The 22019-nt window shown below is 43.4% G+C and overlaps 1 protein-coding gene across 5 annotated transcripts in view; it reads right to left on the bottom strand.

Moving 5' to 3' along the window:
* Positions 1 to 19054, bottom strand: part of FAM177B (family with sequence similarity 177 member B) — a 47409-nt gene extending 28355 nt beyond the window's left edge. Inside the window, exons 1-5 of one of the 5 annotated variants that reach the window (XM_059145420.1) lie at positions 18744 to 19026; positions 14946 to 15298; positions 14599 to 14665; positions 12093 to 12190; positions 8680 to 11817 (exon numbers count right to left, since the gene is read on the bottom strand). In XM_059145420.1, the coding sequence (XP_059001403.1) occupies positions 11635 to 11817; positions 12093 to 12190; positions 14599 to 14665; positions 14946 to 15119 (522 nt within the window). In that variant the 5' untranslated portion in view covers positions 15120 to 15298; positions 18744 to 19026 and the 3' untranslated portion in view covers positions 8680 to 11634. Of the gene's footprint in view, positions 1 to 8679; positions 11818 to 12092; positions 12191 to 14598; positions 14666 to 14945; positions 15299 to 16553; positions 17686 to 18743 lie in introns of those variants that run through there. The other 4 variants (XM_059145424.1, XM_059145423.1, XM_059145421.1 and 1 more) reach the window with 4 other exon arrangements.
* Between the last annotated feature and the right edge of the window lie 2965 nt (positions 19055 to 22019).

Raw genomic sequence — 22019 nt, 5'->3', positions numbered from 1 at the left:
AAGGAGAAAAAATACTCCTATTCTCAGGTAATGTGACTGTATCCGTAGAAAACCCAAGGAAATATTCAAACTACAGAAATAATGTGTGATGTTAGCAAGGTCGCTGAATTTATGGCCAAAAATTTAAGTGACTCAAAAAAATTGTACTATATTTTTATATTGTCACTAGACAATAAAAAATACATATTAAAAATATCATTTAGAGGGCTCCTGAGTGACTCCGTCCCTTAAACGTCCACCTTCAGCTCAGCTTCAGATGCCAGGGTCTGGGATGGAGCCCCATGGAAGGCTCCCTGCTGAGCAGGGAGCCTGTTTCTCCCTCTTCCTCTGCCCCTCTGTCCCACTTGTCCTTGCTCTCTCTCTCTCTCTCTCAAATAAATAAAAATGTTAAAAAGTTTTAATTAAAAAAATTAAATAAATAAAAATACCATTTTCCCCTTACAACAGAAAGCCTATGTATAAATATAGAAGGAATAATGGTACTAGAAAAAGTCATGAGTTGCCAACCATCAAAGTAATAATTTATTTAGGTAGGTGGTAAGGAAGGACATGGGGTAATGACAATATTTTTTCTTGATCTGAGTTTTGGTGATATGGGTGTGTTTAGTTATGACTAATTATTGAGCTGACGCAAGTGAACATCAAAGCTTTAATGAATCACCCAGTTTTAATTTTTTTTTTATTTTATTTATTTATTTGAGACAGAGACAGTGAGAGAGAGCACGGGAGAGGAGAGAAGGTCAGAGGGAGCAGACTCCCCATGGAGCAGGGAGCCCGATGCGGGACTCGATCGCGGGACTCGATCCCAGCACTGCGAGACCAGGACCCAAGCTGAAGGCAGTCCCTTAACCAACTGAGCCACCCAGGCGCCCCAATCACTCAGTTTTAAGTCCCAAGTTGAGCTTCTCTGGGAAGCTGGCCACATTAGTCCTAGGGTAGTACAACCCCCTCACCTGGGAACTAGAAGAAAGTAAGGGACAAAGCAAACGAGCAGTGTTTAGAGTATGTTAAAATTTGTGAAAGAACAAAACAGACACATAAAGTTAGTTATGAATTGTCATTATTCAAAAAAATTAGTAACAGTGGTTGTCTTCAGAGAGGAGAAGCAGGTCTCTTCCTTATAACTTTCTATACCTTCTAAATTTTCTACCACGTACATCCATTGCCTAGTCAAAGAATTAATAGAACAAAGAGATTCATAATGTATTGTTAAACAGAAACAATATACCATTACAATCCCATTTTCATAAACCATATACTTATGGATTTTAACCAAGAATTTGATTTTATTCTCCACTTTATATAGTTCTATAACATTTTTTTTAAAGATTTTATGTATTTATTTGACAGAGAGATCACAAGTAGGCAGAGAGGCAGGCAGAGAGAGAGGGAAGCAGGCTCCGGGCTGAGCAGAGAGCCCGATGCGGGGCTTGATCCCAGGACTCTGAGATCATGACCTGAGCCGGAGGCAGAGGCTTTAACCCACTGAGCCACCCAGGTGCCCCAGTTCTGTAACATTTTAATTTTTCAATGAGGTTATGGTTTTTAGCTAGAAAAGAGATTCCCATTTATAAAATATGTAAAGAAGCACATTTTGAAGTTGAGGGAAGGTATTTGGGGTCAGTTTCCTGCTGTGCAGGGTGCATTTCGATTGAGAAAACACGAAGTGTGAGAAAGAAGCCAGCCACAATTAAATACGTGCCCTGTTGTTATGCAAGCATCAAACAGCGCCACTTAACATGATTAACCAATACTTGTGTCATGGGACTTCTACCAAAGAGGATTCATAGTGTTTTCAACCACTTTTAAAGTCAGATATTTCTGTTTCAGGAATACAAGTTTATCAACAATTTAGAAGGTCATTTTCCTACATTTCTCGGCTCTTCAAGTAGGATTGAAACTTCTGGTTGTTTGCCAAACAGTCTACACCGGTGAAAAGATACCAGCCGTGAGGAAATCACTAATTTCAGAATCAACCAATGATATATTCATTAAATAAATGCTCTTCGTACAGGTAAGTTTACTGCTTTAAAGCTCTTTAAAGATGTTTAAAAATAGAGAACATCCAAATCACAGTCCTTGGAGTCTTCTGATCTAATGAGGTAGATAAAAACATACTCTAAAAAAACCCTTTAATCCATATTTAGGAGTCATATATTTAGGAGAAGCTATACAAAATGTGAATATCTATAACTGGGGGAACCTGTTTCTTAAAGAAGAATTTGGTGTAAGAAAATCTACCTTGAGTTTTAGCCAAAGGAATTCAGGTATTGAATGGACAAAAAGACTTGTTCATAAACAAAATCTGTAGTTATTATATTTTAATTTAATGAGCATTTATTATGGTCTCAGTGTGCCCATGGAATGACAGTGTTGTTATATAAAGATGATCCTTTACAAGAGTCGTGACCTTCGGAGTCCTGAATACTCCAAAACTTGAAAGCAATTAAAATGCCCTCAGGAAGTGAATGACAAATATATAATAAATAATCTAGACAATGGAATATTATTCAGCACTAAAACTAAATGATCTATCACGCCATGACAATACATGAAGGAAACTTAAGTGCATATTAGTAAATGAAAGAAGTTAATCTGAAAATCTTCTTACTGTATGATTCTAACTACATGACTTTCAAGAAAAGATAAAACTGGAAACAGTAAAAAGATCAGTGGTCATTGGGGGTTAATGAGGCCAAAGGCATGAAGAGGAGGAGCACAGAGGATTTCTAGGGCAATAAAATTATTCTGTATGATACTGTAATGGTGGGTACAAGTCCTTATAAATTTATCCCGACCCACAGAGGGTAAAACAAAAGTGAGTCTTAACATAAACTGTGGACTTTGAATAATGATGTGTCGAAGTAGGTACATTAATTGTAACAAAAATTTCACTCTGGTGGGGGTTGTTGATAATGGGGGAGGCTGCCCAGGAGTAGGGGCAGGAGGTGTACAGGAAATCTCTGTACCTTCTCAATTTTTCTGTGAACCTTAAACTCCTAAAAAAAATTTTTTTCTCATTTAAATAAAATTTAAATGTGTTTAAATATGTGAATATAATATTTGTTGACTAAATGAATGAATGAACCTAGGATAATGCAGCCACCCCAAAAATGATAAAACGAGCATGTTCAGTGTTGGTTTTGTTTTTAAAGATTTATTTTGTTTTTTTGTTTTGTTTTGTTTTTAAAGATTTTTTTTGTTTTTAACGATTCATTTTTTGTTTTTAAAGATTTGTTTTGTTTTTAAAGATTTTGTTTTGTTTTAGTTTTGTTTTTTGTTTTTCAAGATTTATTATTTGAGAGAGAGCAGGGCCGGGGAGATAATCCCAAGCAGACACCCCACCGAGCATAGAGCCCAATGCCGGCTTGATCCAGCAACCCTTCCTCACCCCGTCCCCCTCCCCCCCAACTCCCAGATCACACCTGGAGTGAAAATGAAGAGTCAGTTGCTGAACCGACTGAGCCACCCAACGGCCCCTACACCCTGTTTTTATTTTTTGCTGTTTCACCACTCTGTTCTCATCAACGAGAGCCAGAATCTTCGTAGGGACAGAGTGCCTGGGGACAGGTGCCTTAACTCATGCATGTGGCATGCAGCTCCGGGGACCCAGGGACCTGTTACAGGGCACCGCCAGAAGCCTGGTCATGGGAGGTGGGCTGCTGAGGGCCAAGGCTTCTTCCCGATCCAGGCCCCAGATGCCCGTGTTGCCCTGAAGCCAGAGCCGGAGGACACTGCTCTGCCTTGCCAGCACTGGCCTGCGCTACACAAGGAAACCCTCTGCTAAGAGACACCTGGGAGGGGGGTCCTGGGGCTCTCAGTCAGCTCAGGTCCTGAGGATCCTGGAGTCCCCAGATAGAGCCCCATGTGGGGCTACCTGCTCAGTGGAGCATCTGTTTCTCCCTCTCTCTGCCCCTTCCTCCGCTCATGTTCTCTCACTCCATTACTCTCTGTCAATTAAATAAAAATCTTTCAGGAAAGAGAGAGAGAGACCCGGGAGCTGTGATTGCTGGAGAAGCCCTGGACCCCATCAGGCAAGCCGTCCAAAAGTGGACTGACTGTTGCGGGTTTTAAGGTGCCCTCTCAGAAAGCTTTTCCACTTGGGAGGAGGCTGTGCAGATGGTCCAGGCCAGGGGCCCTCAGTAGACCCTCGGAGCAGTGATAGCCCTCCTCGCACCTCAGGGCAGCAGGTGACTTGGAAGGAGGCAAGTTCCCGGAGAGGCGAGTCGCAGCAGCTGGCTGTCAGGATGGAAGGCACCTTCCTGATTCCAAGTTCTAAGCTACACAAGTGTGCATATTCCCCCTGGCGGGAAAGCTGGAGGGGTCCCGACTGCCTTGCCAGGTCTGGGCCTGGTGCTGCCTCCCTTCACTAAGAAGCACCTGAGAGCCTGGATTACTGGTAAATCCAGGACCCCGTCAGGCAGCCAGTCCAAACAGGCACTGTCACCAGTTTAAAGGAACCAGTTCAGAAAGATTTTTTATGAGGGTGAGAGGGAGGGTTGCTTCTGCCCTGGAGGCTATGTTGGTTATTTTGGGACCAACAGAAGCTCCACGGGCCTGGATGGCCCTGGTTTCACCGACAGGGGCTGAAGAGGTGCTCGGTGTGCATGCGCCAAGCGAGAAGTCCTGATAGTGGGTGGCCCGGAACAGGGCATATGTCTGGACAAACAGGATCACCAGACAGAAATGCTGGGGGTGCAAGTCATCAGCCTGATTCCCAGGGCTTCCCCACGCAAGTGTGCATCCTCCCCCTAGAGGGAAGAGCTGGAGGAGTCAGGACTGCCCTGCCAGGTGAGGCAAAAGAGATGGTTGGGACAGCCTCCAGTTAGAGGCACCCGGGAGTCCGGATTGCTGGAGAACCCTGGGAACCCCCTGGGCAACCAATCCAAATGGAGGCTGAGTGTCCCCATAGTAAATCTGCCACCTCAGAAATAACTTTCCATCAGGGCCCCTGGGGAGTTCCGTTGGTTGAGAGTTGGACTCTCGATTTCAGCTCAGGTGGTGATCTCAGGGTCCTGGGATCGAGCCCTAGCTTGGGTTCCACACTCAGGGTAGATTCTGCTTGAGAATCTCTTTTTCTGTGGGCTCTTGCCCTCCCTAGCAAGGTAAATAAATAAAATCTTAAGGCAGGCAGGAGGCAGGGAGGGAGGGAAAGAGGGTGGGAAGGAGAGAAGATGGCAGGAAAATATTTTCCCATCTCGGTCTCCCTCCACCCTGAAGCCGTTCAGGTGGTCCGGGGGCCTCTCAGAGCTCCTTGGGCTTGGAGATGCCCAATCAGCCCCAGGTCGTCAGATAAAGTGCAGACTGCGGATTGGCAGGTCAGGGTAACCAGGGACCTGGAACAGGGCAGATGTAGGGAGAGGCCAGGCCAAGGAGCAGGCTATTTGGAGTACCTGGCATCTACCTAATTCCAAGCCTTATCTTCCACGAGTGTGCCTATATCCGCTGACAGCAGAGCTGGAGGACACTGGACTGCCTTGCCAGGGTGGGGCCAAGATGACTGGTTGAGGTATCCTCAAGACAGCTGGGAGCACTGGTGGCTGGAGAGGCCCCTCCCTGCTCCTTGGGGCCTGGTGCAAGAGAGAGATTTGTGCTTGAAGCTCCTGCACAGCTCGGGAGCAGGGGGTCGTAAGGCCTATCCCGTGCCTTGGTACTGGACCAGGACCCAGTTCAGGAGAGCAGAGTCACAGTTGTGAACTCTTGGGGGAAAGTGTGCATCTGCCAGTGTCGAAGCTCGCACTACACACAGGCTCCTGTTCCCTCTGAAGCCAGATGTGGAGAGAATCCCAAAGCCTTATTTGGAGGGACTGCATTGTCTTTGAACGAGCTACCTGAGAGCCCTTGCTTATGGATAACTTGGGTCCCCATCAGCAGCACTTTTAAAAGGGAATTGACTTTCACACCTTTGTAGCCTCGGGTCTATATCCTGTTGTGGGGGTATCCCAGGACAATATCCAGGTGGTTAGAGCAGCCATGGCCTCAGAGGCTTAGAGGGCCCGGCTGCCCAGGGTCTGCTGAAGGAGTCTGTGCTCTATGTGTGCCTGCTGGGTAGTAGTTGCTGGAGATCTGAATCAGTGTTTGCCTCCTCTAAGCAGGAGAATCAATGGCTCAGGCTTTTGAGGGACCCAAGGCATCTGAATAACTCCAAACCTTAACCTATCCAATGGTGCCTTTTGTTCTTAAAGGCAGATCTGGTTGGGTTGGGGGGAGACTTGAACATCTGTCCAGGGCTGGGCTTAGGGATACCTTCTATCAGAGACACCTGGGAGCCGTGGCTGCCCGAAGGCCCGTGCTGCTGGAGTCCTGGTGCAGGAGGAGGAGCTATGCATGTGGGTCCTGGCAGCTCTCTGAGCAGGGGGATATACCAGCCAGGGTGTGACCTGTAGCCACCAGGACTGAATTTGGAGAAACGGGGAAGCTGTGGTTGGTTCTTGGGAGACACTGGGTCTTCAGAACTCCTCTCTTCCTCGCTGGCTGTTTGCTCGAGACTTCAGTTCTTTATCAGATGGACCCATCCACAGGCTGCACAGAAGTACTCTCAGTGGGCTCTCCCCAGAGTAAATGGGTTTAAGAAAGAGACCAAAACAGAAGCCAGTCTCTCTTACAGCTATCTCAGAAGGGTCACACCATTACTTCTGACATATTCTGTTGGTCACATAGATGTCCCTGGTTCAGTGTGGGAAAGGCTACAAGGGATGTGAGTACCAGAAGGTGAAGATTTATTGGGACCCTTTGAGAGGCTGGCCACACAGTCCTGGGAGGCCTGAGAATTCAGCTGTCTGGAGTTTAAGGCCAAGGGGAGTGCAGAGATTTTTGTCTCTTTGATTGATAGCCCTAAAACAGTAACTGGTCCAGGGAAGATGCCCAATTAATATTAAAAGAATGAGTTAATATTAACGGAAATGTGAATTTATCTTGCAGCCATAGCCTGGTAAGATCTGGGCATTGGTTCCTATTTGCTTTCCTTAGGATTTTTAGTTCAAGATTTGCTTGATTTGACATGGTCACTGACCCTAAGGGAAGGCGATCTCCATTCTTTCAGAAGAAAAGAAAGATAGATTGAGAGTATACTATTTGCTAGATAAAATTCAGTGCTGCAAATATTACACTTGGGTTTGCCTAGCTCTCTAGAATCAGCACTAAGTGGATATCTTCTAGGGCGCCGTTACTTTTTAGGGAAAGTTGAAGAGTTCAAAAGAGTCCATCATGGGGTCTGTTTTGAGGCAACTTTGCAAATAAAGCAGGGACCGGGTTTTAGTACCCTGACACCTGACGTACAAATAACCAGTGCTTACCTGGTAGGGTTAGCCACTTTTTCTGCATATCAGAAGCTCAGGTTTACTTTATCTTGAAATTAGACTAGCAGGGCCTGTCAGATAAAGAGCTAAGACTGACCCCTTAGTGGAGATAAGCCGTTCAGACTCCTTGAACTCACATTTATCAGTAATAATAATTATAATTGATATTATAGTTTAAGTACCTATTACCTAATGTGTTTTTTCTCAATTTTCACATTTATCCTTAGAATGGTCATGGGGTGTGTCTGCCTCGTTCACTTTAACCCTCTTCTCCTGAGATTCTTGTTCACCCGGAAGTAAGTCCTCTGTTCATGTTGCTGCTACAGGACCCCCCTTCCCTGGTCACAACTGATCGGATGATGGATGGTCACCTGAGCAAAAAGGGCTAATCAGATTCTATGTCCTGTATGTCTGGAATTGGGACTAAGAGGCAGACTTGAACAGGTGAGTTATAAAATGTTATCGATTTGACACCAAAAGCAAAAAGAGCAAAAGCAAAAGTAAAGAAGTGGGACCACATCAAACTAAAAAACTTCTACAGAGCAAAGAAAACTGCCAACAAAATGAAAAGACAAATGGGAGAAAATATTTTCTTATAAGGGTTAATGCCCAAGAGATATAAAGAATTCATACAACTCAATAGCAAAAAAAAAAAAAAAAAAAAAAAAGAATCTGATTAATCAAAACATGGGAAGACAATGAATTCTGGAACACTGAAAAGAAATTTAAAAAAATAAAAATAAAAAACAAAACAAAACAAACAAAACAAAACAAAAAAAAAAACATGGGAAGAGCATCTGAATACATACTTTTCCAAAGAAGATATACAAATGGCCAACAGTTATATGAAAAGCTGCTTAACATTCACTAATCATCAGGGAAATGCAAATTGAAACCACAATGAGATATTACCTCATTCCTGTTAGAGTGGCTCATATCAAAAAGACAAGCAAAAGCAAACGTTGGGGCACCTGGGTGGCTCGGGGGTTAAGCCTCTGCCTTCTGCTCAGATCATGATCTCAGGGTCCTGGGATTGAGCCCCGCATTGGGCTCTCTGCTCAGCAGGGACCGTGCTTCCGCCCCCCCCCCCGGCTGCCTCTCTGCCTACTTGTGATCTCTCTCTCTCTGTCAAATAAATAAATAAAATCTTAAAAAAAAAAAAAAGAAGAAGAAGAAGAAGAAAAAGAAAAAGCAAATGTTGGTGCAGATGTGGAGAAAAGGAAACATTGGTGCATTCCTGGTGGCAAAATATATTGGTGCAGCTACTATGGAAAACAGTACGGAGATTTCTTAAGAAATTAAAAGTAGAACCACCACATGATTCAGCAATTCCATTCATGGGCATTTATCCAAAGAAAAGGAAAACACTAACTCAAAAAGATATATGTACCATGTTTACTGCAGCACTATTTGCAACAGCTAAAACACAGAAGCAGCCTAAGGAACCATCAGTGCATGAAGGGATAAAGAAAATGTGGTACACACACATACACACAAAGTGGAATATTATGTAGCCTTGAAAAAGGAGGAAATCTTGTTATTTGCCACAACATGGATGGACCGTGAAGGCATTATTAAGCTAAATGAAATGAGTCAGATGAAGAAAGATAAGTACCACTTAATCATACTTATATGTAAAATCTAAAAACCAACCAACCAACAAAAACAAATAACAAAAATTCAAACTCACAGATACACTGAACAGATTAGTGGTTGCCAGAGATGGGGCATGATGGGTGGGTGAAGGTGGTCAAAATGTACCAACTTAAAGTTATAAAAAATAAGTAAGTCATGATGATGTAATCATACAGCATGATGAATATACTGTATATTTGAAAGTTGCTAAGAGAGTAGATCTTTAAAGCTCTCATCACAAGAAAAAAATGTGAAACTGTGTGGTGGATGTTAACTAGACTAACTGTAGTGATCATTTTATAATAGATACCAATATTAATCATTAGGTTGTATACCTTAAACTAATATAATTTTACAGGTCAGTTATATCTCAGTAAAAAATAAAGATTACAAAATAAAAGAGCTATGGAGTGATCTTTCTTCCTCCTGTAAGAAAGATGAGAAATGTTTACTGAATTTGTTCTAGACCTACTGAAGTTTATCTGCTGTTGGGGTCCATGAGATACCTCAATATCCTTCCAAAAAATTCTTTTTTGTTGCATAAACTAGTTCAAATTGAACTTGCTGCCTGTCTCAAATCTGGTTTACACATAGGAACGTTGTAAAGCTGCATCACTTGCACAGGGCCACTGAGGTACAAAGGGGCAGCAGAGCTGAGATTAAATCAATATCATAACTCCTGAGCCCATCAGTTATCCCATACAACCACTAGGAGAAAGTATTTCCCCTTCTCAGCTGTCCTAGGAGGCTCACATCCCTTAAAGCTGATTGTGGCCATGTGACTTTCTTTGGTAGAGGAAACATAATCAGAGGTGACACGATTCATTCTCAGTGGGGACATTGATTGTCCATTCCGTCTCTGCTTCAGCAGCCCTGAGCACATCACAGTATGGAGGAACCATAAGATCAAAGACACATGTACAGGGGCACCTGGGTGGCTCAGTGGGTTAAAGCCTCTGCCTTCAGCTCAGGTTATGATCCCAGGGTCCTGGGATCGAGCCCCACGTCGGACTCTCTGCTCCACAGGGAGCCTGCTTCCTCCTCTCTCTCTGCCTGCCTCTCTGCCCATTTGTGATTTCTCTCTCTGTCAAATAAATAAAATCTTTAAAAAAAAAAAAAAAAAGACACATGTACACTGGGCCAACGCTCTGGGAAGCCATCTAAACTGACAGCAGACTTCTCATGAGAAAGAAATAAGCTTTTGTTGTTTCAAGCCACTGAGCTTTAGAATTGTTTTATTAGGCAACAAAACCTGTCTTATTCTCATATATCCAAACAACACCTTATTCCCAAGGCTGCCTTCTCGATTTCCTATCGAATCGATTCCAATTTCCCGTTCTCCTAGAGCTATTCCTTCAGTTACATATGCTGCATAATAAACCCCTCCAACACTTAAAACAGTAATGATTTATTCTATCTCGTGATTCTGCAGGTTGACTGGACTCAGCCATGGGGTTCATCTACTCCACGAGGGATAACAGAAGGTCATTTTTTGTGGCTCCATTTGGTGAGGAGCTTGGCTGGGACTGGAATGTGCAAGACGTTCTTTCATCCTTGGAAATCTATTTCCACGTGGCCTTTCATTAGCGAGAAGTCTAGCCCAAGCTTCTTTACGAAATGGAGTTTCTAAGAGGACAGGCTCCCATTCACAAGTACTCATCAGGCCTCCACTTGCGTCACATTTGCTACTGTCTCATTGGCCAAAACAAGTCACATGACCAAGCCCAGCATCAAGGTAGCTGGGACAGTATCAGGGCGTGAGTTTGAGAAGCCATGGTTCTTTAGAGACTTTCAAGGTAACATTCTATAACAGCCATTAATTAATCATTACTGTTGAATATTAACAGTTTTAAAAGTGGTTTTGCTTTTATTATCTCATTTTTGTTTAACAGTAACCCTTGAGGAATAAATATATGCCACCCCTATTTTGCAGAGAAGGTGACAAGTGCTCAGAAATCTGGACTCCTAAAATCACACGACTAGTAAATGGTAGAGTGGAGACGACCTCCTGTCTTCTTAGAGCAAGTCCTATGACTTTCTATAATATCATAGCACAACCTGTGATATTGAGCTACGACTTCCAGGTTTGATCTTTCCAGGTTTTGAAATTTTGCTGACAAATTTTAAAAAAGTATTTTTAAAATACTTTTTCTAGAGCTTGGATTATTGTTTTTAATTGTGTGTGTTGGGGGGGAAATGCATCCAGTTCTCAAAGACTTTGATATATTGTAACAAAGTTACTAACAATGTTAGTTTCTTGTAAAGCAAGTCCCAATGAAGCCAGAGGAGCTTCTGGAAAGCACACACCTTAGATCAAACCCTGAAAGAGGACTTACTTAGACTTCATAATGCCCAAAGTTTCTTCTGAGGAAGAGAGCTTCTTTTCTGCACCCCAGCCCCATGACGAAGAGTTTTAGTCCAGATTCAGGTTCCTTAAAGCATTTGCATTTCTGGGCAAACACCAGTAATAAGAGATGATTAGCAAAATTTCCATTATGACTGGGCAGAGGAAGGGGGTTGACTTGGGAGGCTTATAAAATTGAGAAAGCATCCATAATTCTCATTACTGCTTATAATCACGGATGCTAGAGAATAAATCACAAGATTAAAATCAGACCTGGCTCAGAAGCACAACTTGTGTTGCCATGGTCATCAATGGCAGTGGAACAGACATTCAGAGGAACTACAGCCCCGGGGCGCATTATGGGGTGAAATCTGCAGCCACGCCTTCCCTGGATGAGACACTCTGCTGAGGAACACCCTGGACAATGTCTTGTCGTCTGGTTCCATACTCTTGGCCCCCAGCCTCCAGGTGACACTTTTCATTAGGAACCTTGGCTGGCTGGGTCTTAGATCCATTCCCTTCACTTTCCTTGTCACTTTCCTGGTATGGAGAGAAACATGGAAAATTTAACTGCAAACCAAATACCTCTGAACTGCCCCTCTTGCCGAGACACCCCCATATGAAGCTTCTTTATTTAATGACTCTCAGGCTTCACGTTCAGTCAACTTTTACAACCCATCCCGTGACACTGGAACTTCACACAAGAGAGGCAGCTACAAAGTATCATGGAGGGAAATTGTACATAATTTCCAGGTGGGAGAGTAATTTATATGAAATGGAAGCAACCAATCTTCCCCCATCAGGAGGTCACATACCTTAATTTGTGTCTTATAGTACTCATTCAACACATACTGATATTTGGGTTGATTAAGACCAAAGAAGGTAGCAAATCTTTCACCAAGGAATTCACATGCTAAAAGAAAGAACAAGCACTTGGGTAAGTTGAATTAATAACTAAAACTTAGAGTCAGTCAAGGGGTAAGAGTTTAAACTTGCCTGGAGGAGATCCATTACTACACTTAACTGGAAGGCTGATGAAAGATTTCAGTTGCTCTGGATTCTCAAGAAGTTCTCGGACTCAGAAGGACTTGTTAAATCTATCTTCCCATGTGATTACATCTAAACTATCCTTTCCAGATGGGTGTGTCGGGAGAGATTTTTCAAAATACTTACTACCCATGGCCAACGTTGGTGCTAAGCAATCACAGTAGATGCTTTGCTTGTGAAAGGTAGAGATAAAGGTTTAGCATTAATAGTGGTTTCCTGAGGGTGTCTCCTAGAAATGTTTCCCTTTAAAATTGTAGGATTTCTGACACCTCCCCCTGTCCCCAGTGACACAATTTTCTGATCCCCATGACTGATTTCCTCTTTTTGAGATGTTGCTCATAGAACACATCGGAATGGGACTCTACATTTTTTTAATGTGTTTTATCTTTTCAAAAATACTGTAGTTCTTGGCTTTCTGAGTGGCTCAGTTGGTTGGGCAACTGCCTTCTGCTCAGATCATGATCCTGGAATCCCAGGATCAGGTCCCACATCAGGCTCCCAGCTCCACGGGGAGTCTGCTTCTCCCTCTGACCTCCCCTCTCATGCTCTGTCTCTCTTTCAAATAAATAGATAAAATCTTTTTAAAAATACTGTAGCTCTTTAATCTGTTTGCTTGCCACCATGCATGGTATATGCGTATAAGAGAAGTTTCTAAAATATTAGATTAAATCTTGGGAAGTTTTCCTGTTTATGACCTACTAGAATTTTAGATTGAAAACACTCATTACTGGTCCATTTGGGTGTCAGCTCTATCCAGAGTTTCTGTGTGGAGACCAGGGTGCTAAGTGGTTGCATACTCATGCTTCCGCTGCCACCTGGAAGCCCCGCACAGATGCCCTTGAACGCTACAGTTCTGCTTGGAACCTGGAAGGCAGCTTGGTTCCCCTTGTGTCCTGTCCTTGCCATCCTAAGTCACAGCCCAGCATGGAAATCACTGCCTTCCCTGTTCACCTTCACGTTTTCATATCGCTGTACTGGGTTTTTCTTTTTCACCTGATTTTATCTCCTAAGGTTTTCTCCCTCCAAAACATTTCATCTCTTTGAACGGTCTTTCCCCAACTAAAGCACAGAGCTCTCCGGAAGACAGCATATATATTCTGCCAGTATGTTATGCTTGAGGCAAGACTAGTATCTCACCCAGGTTCCCAAAGTAACTTCCAAATCCATAACTGTCTACCCTGGTGTGAAAGCACTTGCTCCTTTAAGGCTCATACCATCTGACTAAATCACCCAATCACTACTTTTTACTGTAATTTAAACACTTCCCTCCCCTCCCCTGCCCCCGGTGACTTTCATGGTCTCCACGCTGACCTTAGCCATACTTTCATAGCACTCTGATGGTACTGCCTCCTTATGTCAGCATTACTGAGTTTCCCCATCGGTGGTCCCAATGCTCCTTCGACCCAGCAATGGTGGCAACAAATTATAATTATAGGCATGTTTACTGGCCTATAATATCCATCGACCATTGAGTCCTTTGAAAGCAAAGACTGTCATTTGTTTTCATGTCCCAGGGACCCACACAGTGCCAAACACATACTGTCACTCAATAAATGTTTGTTTAATGAATGAATGATGATCAATTCTTCAGAGCTATAGCTATACTTCATATTTTCTCACATTTTTAAAGTTGTTTCCTCCCTGTTGTCCATACAAGCATATGTGAGTTAGGAGGAAATAAGTAATAAGGTATTGCCAATTGGGCTCTAAAGAAAATTGGTGAATATCAAGGAAAATAAGATTTAGTATTTCATCTGTTATAAATAGCCACGTAGGGCATTCACTGTGTCCCTGGGAAGGGTCAATAAAGTTCTTATTCATAACAGAGTGGTTATGATGAGGGACCTTGGAACTGTGCCATATAACAATAATTTTTAAAAAAACTTGGAAGTTTATTCAGAAAAAGAGTCAACTGGGGATGGGAGAGGTTATTGCCTTCAGATATTTGCAACTCCGTCCTGTGAAAGAGGAACCTAGGCTTGTTTTATACGGTCTTAAGAAAGACCCCTAAGATCCATGGGAATAACTTTAGAAGAAGACAAAATAGGAGGCAGAATTTAGTAAAAAGAATTGGAAAGAGGTGGGAGGGTCTGCCTAAAGATGTGAGGTTCTATGCCTTTGGGAATGTTGAAGCATAGATTGAGAACCGATCAAGTCCTTCCTCCAGGATGCCACAGAGCGAAATAAAACTATTGGAAGCCCTAACTCTGAGGGTTTGTCAGTCCATCCTTGAGTATTTAGGACAAACAAATAAAGAGCATTGGCAGTACTTACCAGACAATGAGGTGCTTGCTATTTGGCCTGTCCAAAACCATAGATAGGGACCCCATGAAAGGGTAGACTGAAAAAGAGAGATCAAGTTATAGTAATTATTAATAGGAGTGGTGAAACAAAGTGTTTCATGTAGAGGTTTCAAATGCTTTCTAGTATATTCCATTTTCTTTCTCATAAAGGAGAAATCCAAAGTTACCAAAATTATGAGCTGACTATAAATGGATCTAGAAAACAAACTAAGGGGAATAAGGAGTTAGCTTAAAACTATATTTTCTACAAACCTTTTCTGGCTTAATCTCTCATGCACTCAGTCCACATGTTCCCCAATATTGATACTGTAAGCTTACAGGATCATGTGTTGAATTTGTTTTCTGTCCCTTTTTTTCTTCCTCTTCCTCCTCCTCTGTGCTATACTCTTCCATGATGTCTCCATCAACGAAATGGATAATTCTTTTGGGAGTAGCTCCTTTGGGAGATCCACTCTTCTCTAATTCGGACTCCCAGAAATTGCCTTCTTCCATAAGAAAATCAAACAAGTAGTGAATTAAAAACCAGACACCTTAGGGCAGGTCTCCTGGGCAGAGTTTCTATAGCTGAGAGGTATTTGGTTGTTCTCAATGGGTAGTAAAGCTAGAGACTTCAGATATAATCACAGCTGTGATCTCATCAATTCTTCAAATCCAACAAGGACTGTCCCGTTCTGTATCAAAGTGGAAAAAATTTTATTAGTAGTGAAAATGTGAACTTTGAGTCTCCAAACAAAAATTTCAACAGGGTTTCCTTACTCCTTATTAATTACAAAACCAACAAATACTAGTAGAAAGAGTCCATTAACCTGTGGAAATTTCCTAATTATTTCAATAAATAATGAGAGGCAATATATGCAGTGATTAAGAGAGCAGGCTTTGCACAAAGAAGAAAAAACCTGTCAAGTATACCTGGTAAAGGACTTCTTTCCAGAATATGTAAAGAACTATTACAATTCAATAAGTAAAAGACAAACAACTCAATTGAAATATGAGCAGAGAGGGGCTCCTGGGTGGCTCAGTTGGTTAAGCATCTGTCTTCGTCTTGGGTCATGATCCCTGGGTCCTGAGATTGAGCCTTGCTTCGGGCTCCCTGATCAGCAGGGTATCTGCTTCTCCCTCTCCCTCTGCCTCTCCTCCCTGGCTTGTGTTTTCTCTCTCACTCACTCACTCTCTCTCTCAAATAAATAAATAAAATCTTAAAAAAAAAAAAAACCCTATTACTTAGTATCTCTGTGCCTTGGTTTCCTTATCTATAAAATAAGAATAGTACAGTTTGAGTGTATGTTTGAATATAGCACCAACCTTATAAAATGAGAATTCAATGAATAAAGATACACCATGGAATTAGAAACATTTTTAGCAAACAGCAAGTGTCTCAAAAAAGCTAGCTTTTAAGTACCTATCACGTAATAGTGTATATATTAGACACTATTCTAATGTAGTAACCACACTATTGTCTTAACTGGTACTTAATATATTTTAAGATTTTATCAGCAAATATGGCAGACTGAGCTGACGTGAGTGACTCCTTTCTGGTTCCAAATACACAAGATTAAACAAATAAAATTATTAAATCAAGCTGTACTAAGGCAAGAAGAGAGAAGAGACAGTCACCGGAAAGAAGGAAGCCTAGGTATCTGCATAAGAAGGAACTCAAAATTAAGGGTGAGCGAAAGCTGATATGATTCCTGAGGGTTTCAGAAATAGATAAAGGCACTGGGGCTAAAGTTTTAACACGGGTGCAGAGAGGAGAACCCAAATCACAGATCCTGTGAGAGTGAGGAGCCAAAGTGAAACCCCTGCACGAAGCCAAGATAATAGTGTACAATGTTACCTATCAAATATGGACTAGAAGAACTGCCTACTGCTTTACGAAAGTGGCAAAGTAATTTGTCATCTCCTGGCAATGTGGGTAGAAATGGTCACCTGAAAAATACTGGAACCGCAGGCCAGTACCAAACACTGGGTGTGGCCAAGTTCATAGTCCTCCTGTGGTATCAGGACCCAAAGTGAAGCTGCAGGGCACCTGGGTGGCTCCGTGGGTTAAAGCCTCTGCCTTCAGCTCAGGTCAGGATCATAGGGTCCTGGGATCAAGCCCCGCATCGGGCTATCTGCTCAGTAGGGAGCCTGCTTCCTGCCCACCCCCCTGCCTGCCTTTCTGCCTATTTGTGATTTCTGTCTGTCAAATAAATAAATTAAATCTTTGAAAAAAAAAAAAAAAGTGAAGCTGCAGGGACCAAAGGCGGGGAAACCCATAGAACTCTGTTGGAAGCAAGCACAAAGCCGCCCCGAAGGGAATGGTCAGCAAGACAAGGTACGCTGCCTCTCCGCTAAAAACAACTCTTGCTGAGGAGACACTTGCAAAAACTTACAAATCATGGGAAGAAACCAATCCCAAAATGGGGAGAGTCTTCACCCAAGAGTTAGAAATACTAGAACAACACAAAACTTGAAAATGAATGTTTCATATAGCCACAGGGATAAAGGAAACAAAACATAATATCCCAGAGGAACAGGTGATTTGAAGAAGATCGGAACAGAAATTCTAGAAATGAAATATATAGTCAATATAGGATAGGTTGGATGTAGATTGAACAATGAAGAAATCTCGCGTAGCACAGCATCAAGCGGTATATATTCCACCAGCATGAAAGGAAAGCTTTGAGATGAAGGATAGTTGAGAAAGTCCAATACCTAGTGATTGGGAGTCCAGAGAAGTGAACAGAAAAAACGGAGAACACAATATGTGAAGAGGTAATGGCTATGAATTTTCAAAATTTGAAGAGCAACATAAATCCTCAAATACAGGAAACCTAAAGAATCCTAAGAAGGGCAAATAATAATGAAATCAAACCTAGATCATGGAAATTACTGAAAATCTTAAAGGTTACAATACACAAGGCAGATTATTCACAACGGTGTAACAGACCAGTTAGACTAGTGGCTGACATTAGATCAGCAACAATGGAGACCAGAAATATGTATGTTTATGTATATATGAATATTCATATATTTATGTGTTGAAAGGGCCAGGGGCAGGCTGCCCCAAATAGGTCACTTGGGCATACTGATTGTTTTGTTTTTTTTTTTTAAAGATTTTATTTATTTATTTGATAGACAGAGATTGCAACTAGTCAGAGAGGTAGGCAGGGAGAGAGAGGAGAAAGCAGGCTCCCCGCTGGGCAGTGAGCCTGATGTGGGGCTTGATCCCAGGACCCTGGGATCTGACCCAAGCTGAAGGCAGAGGCTTTAACCCACTGAGCCACCCAGGCGCCCCTACTGATTGTTTTAAATAAAGGTTACTCAAGAGCCAAACTGTGCGAGAAGGACACTCAGACCCTCGCCTGAAAGCAGGAAACCTATGTGAAAGGGACCCTCCCTGGGTACCAGAGGTAGGAAATTTAGACCCAAGAAGACTGTAGAAACAACCCTCGTTGCTTTTTACTGATTCACTATCCCAGCCCAAAGTCTGTTCAGAAGTCCATACTAATTGAAGCTCCGAAAGTTTTGTTTGTTCTGTGAAATTTTCACAGCTCTATCATCTATCGTCTCTCTGTCTAAAAAGTACAAAATCAGCCTGCCTTGGGCATTTCTTTGGGTCTCAATTTCATTATCGGGTCTCTCTGTGCATGTAATAAAACTTTGCTTTTTGTTTTTCTTTTCTCCTGTTCATCTGTCGTTTGTAAATTTAATTCTTTGTCCAACTGGAAGACCTTGAGCATAGAAAAAATTGTTCACGCCCTTCAGTATAGGCGAAAAGATCACCAGATCTTAGTGGTACAGTGCTGAGTTTATGTCCTTGGCGAAGGTGCGTGTTGCACAAGGCCCGTCGAGGGTGAAATCTGTCATCCGCAGCTCAGTGATGGGAGGTGACGGGATGCCCGCCCAGCACAGGGGCTTCTAAGGAGACTTGAACGATGCGCAGGGTTTTCCCTGCCTAACTTAGTGACTGCGTCACAACAGAACCTTAGCAAGAAATAGGAAAAGTTGTTACTGTTTAGTTTCTGATGCCAAAGAGCAGCAGAAAGTAAGCATTTTGATTTGGTGTTTAAGACCCAACTGTTAGTGCCATGAGAAATAAAACACATCCTACAACAATAGTCAAAAGCAACTCACCTGCCTTTATCCCTCTGCGTTCCCTTTCATTGCTTTTACTCAGTTATGTTTGGCTTGCAAAGTAGTACAGAATTCGGTGCTGGAAATTGTTCGGGAGCTTGTGAGTCAGTGAAACTCGGCGGAAGCCATGCCGAGCCCTCGACTCTTCTGACGTGGACTTGCTCTAGTGTGTGTCTTACAGGGTGCAGCGTGTTTGATTTGTGGGAAGGTCAGTCCCGTGACACACACTGTGTTACAGAAACCCAGTGGCGGTTATCTTGCCCAGATTAGAAGCATCTAAGGAGCTTTTAAGAAATTCTAAGGGCAGAACACACCCTAGACCACTTTAACCACAATCTCTGTGGGTGCGACGTGGATACTGGTTATGTTTGAAGCTGCTCAGGTGATCCCACTTTGCAGATAAGCTTGGGGACCTGTGCCCAAGGACGCAGGAAGAGATTCAGCAATCTGGTGTACATTGAGCTCGAGCCAAGACGTCTTGTGTATTTTTTTTCAAGAGGGCTTTTTGTTTTTTTGTTTTCGGAGCAGTCCACCCAACCTTGCTCTAACTAAAAAGCTTAAATATAAAAAGTTTAAGAATAGCGCCTAGCAGTCCCACTATCATTTACTGTACTTCACTCCTCTGAAGACCATCTCCCAGTACACACATTTCCAAACCAAGTGAAGTAGCCCATCACTCATATTCCTGGCTAGTGTTACCTATTTTACAGATTCATGATAACTGTTGGCTCTCTGATGAAAATACTGGCTTGGGTTCTACCTGATAATAGTGTTGAGAGTTAAATAGGCATTTATAACTTTCAGTTGAGGGAGGCTCAAAGGGAGGGTAGAGAGAGAGAAGGAGAGAGAGAAAAAAAGAGAGAGACTTAGCTTACAGTTGATTTAGTGAATATTTTTCTGCCACCTAATGGACTTTTTAGGATGTGCTATTCAAAATTACCCAAGAATGTGGAATCTAGGGGTGCCTGAGTGGCTCAGTGGGTTAAAGCCTCTGCTTTCAGTTCAGGTCATGATCTCAGGGTCCTGGGATCGAGCCCCACATCGGGCTCTTTGCTCAGCAGGGAGCCTGCTTCCTCCTCTCTCTCTGCCTACTTGTAATCTCTGTCAAATAAATAAATAAAATCTTTAAAAAAAAAAAAGAATGTGGAATTTATTTATTTTTTTAAGATTGTATTTATTTATTTGAGAGAAAGAGAGAGCACATGCCAGGCGAGGGGCAGAGGGAGAGGGACAGGTGGACTTCGAGCAGGAAGAGGAGCAGGGAGACCAATGAGGGACTCGATCCCAGGACCCTGAGATCATGACCTGAGCTGAAGGCAGAAGCTTAACCCACTGAGCCCCAAGGCGCCCCCGGAATCTACTTCTTTTTATTTACAAAACTCTTGGGAGCACCACCAACTTCACACCATGTACGCAGACATGGGTGTTTTGCAAGTGACCTTTCAGAAGGCCAAATACTCCCTACAGCATGCTTTTTCCTCCATTTCATTCTTATGAGAACCTCTACTTCTTTCTTAAAAACCCCAAATCCAGTTTATCAAGAATTGTGCCTCAGGATATAATTAACAGACCATACAATCTCCCTAATCTTTTAGTATTGGAGTACCTCTAGGCTCAGTGATTTCATCTGTTTTTATCTATTCGCAGATGATCTTACCTGGTCCTATGCTTGTAAGAATGATCTACACACAGACTTATAACCAGCAGTGCTATCTCCAGGTCAGACTTTCCTTGGATCTCAGGTTCATAGACCCTTCTGTCCACGCCACACGGCTTCTTGGACACCTGATAGACTGCTCAGCCCTGACAAAACTGAATCTTTGCTCACACTCCAGGGCACTCTCCTTCCTGCAACCCTCCCCCCCCTCCCCCCCCCCCCCCCCCCCGACACACACTCCTCTCTCTTCTGGGAGTCTTTCCATTTCAGAAATTCTATTCTTCCAGTTGTACAGACCGGGAACTTTGGAGCCGTTCTTGATCCTTCTCGTTTAATCACACTTCCCATTAAGTCCATCAAGAAATCCTCTTGGATACTTCTGGAATCTCATACCACCCCTCCAGGCTGGTCTGGGCCATCACTCCTCAGCTTAAAACCCTCCAGGGGGTTCCCCCGGCACGTAGCGGGAAAAGCCCAAGTCCTTATAACAGCCTGCAGGGCTGTAGCTCTGGGCCCCCATACTTGTCTGCTCTCATCGTGTGCTGCGCTCCCCTTCCTCATCCCACTCCCACACACTGGACACGGACTCCGGGCCGGCACCTTGTGCCCGCGGTCCCCAGGACCAGTCGTCCCTCCCTTGAACTTTGTTCCCTCACTGCCTTCCCGGTTTTAGTGCGAATGGTCTGCTCTGAGCTCCTCGGTCTCTGGAGGCCCTTCCCGTGCCCTTCCCGCTGCCACCACCACTCAACAGTCTACCTCACTGTTGGGTCTCCTTAGCCCTCCCCCTCACGGAACATTCCCTGTGTTCCCCGGGTCTCCCTCTGCCCTTCCTCCCCGGGGTCCCCCGGCCGGAGTGGGAGAGGCTCTACCTGCGAGCTTCCGGCTCTGCCTCCCGCCCCCGCAGAGACGGGGCTGGAACCCAGTATTTATTTAATAAATGAACCGTATGTTCAGATCATTTGAACAGGTGGGGATAGGGATTAGGTAAGAGGTTGAAAAAAAAGGGAACAGACTTGTAATTGGCTTTATTTCTGAAGCTAAAATGGCTGCCTTTTGTTTAATATTTTTCTCATTACATTTACGCATGAATCATTTCATTAAGTCCTTCACTGAAATGCGGCCCTGTAATCTGTCCCTACAAAATAACAAATACAGACTCGGCATTTAACTTCAGGAAGACATCGAACCTAAGACTACCAGGGGCTCTTCCATTTTGCACTCACCAAGACCTGTTTTCGTGAACCGGGTTCAAGTGCACGGGACGGTTAGTTCCGCAGGAGCTACCGGGCCCAGGGCAGGGACTCCCAGCTTCCACCTTCCCCTCTTCCCCGGGGTTGGGGGGTCTAAAGGTCAAGCCTCCGGTGGACACGGGCCTGGGACGGCCAAAGCCCCACTTGGCAGAGTGGAATTGGCTTACCAGTGTCTCACCACCATTTCATGGGAGAAGGGCCCACTCCGTTGTGTGTGACTCACCCTAGAGCGGGGAGCGGGCAGGGCTGAGCGAGAAATTCTGTGGACTGAGCAAAGATGAACACATGGATCAGTCAACCACTGCTCCCCTGAGAACTGACAGAACATTCCCTGACAGGATTTTTCTATCTTTATTTTCAGTACTGAGC

Source organism: Mustela lutreola, chromosome 14 (genome assembly GCF_030435805.1).
Source record: "Mustela lutreola isolate mMusLut2 chromosome 14, mMusLut2.pri, whole genome shotgun sequence".
NCBI classification, from domain to species: Eukaryota; Metazoa; Chordata; class Mammalia; order Carnivora; family Mustelidae; genus Mustela; species Mustela lutreola.
This window is presented reverse-complemented; position numbering and strand designations above follow the sequence as displayed.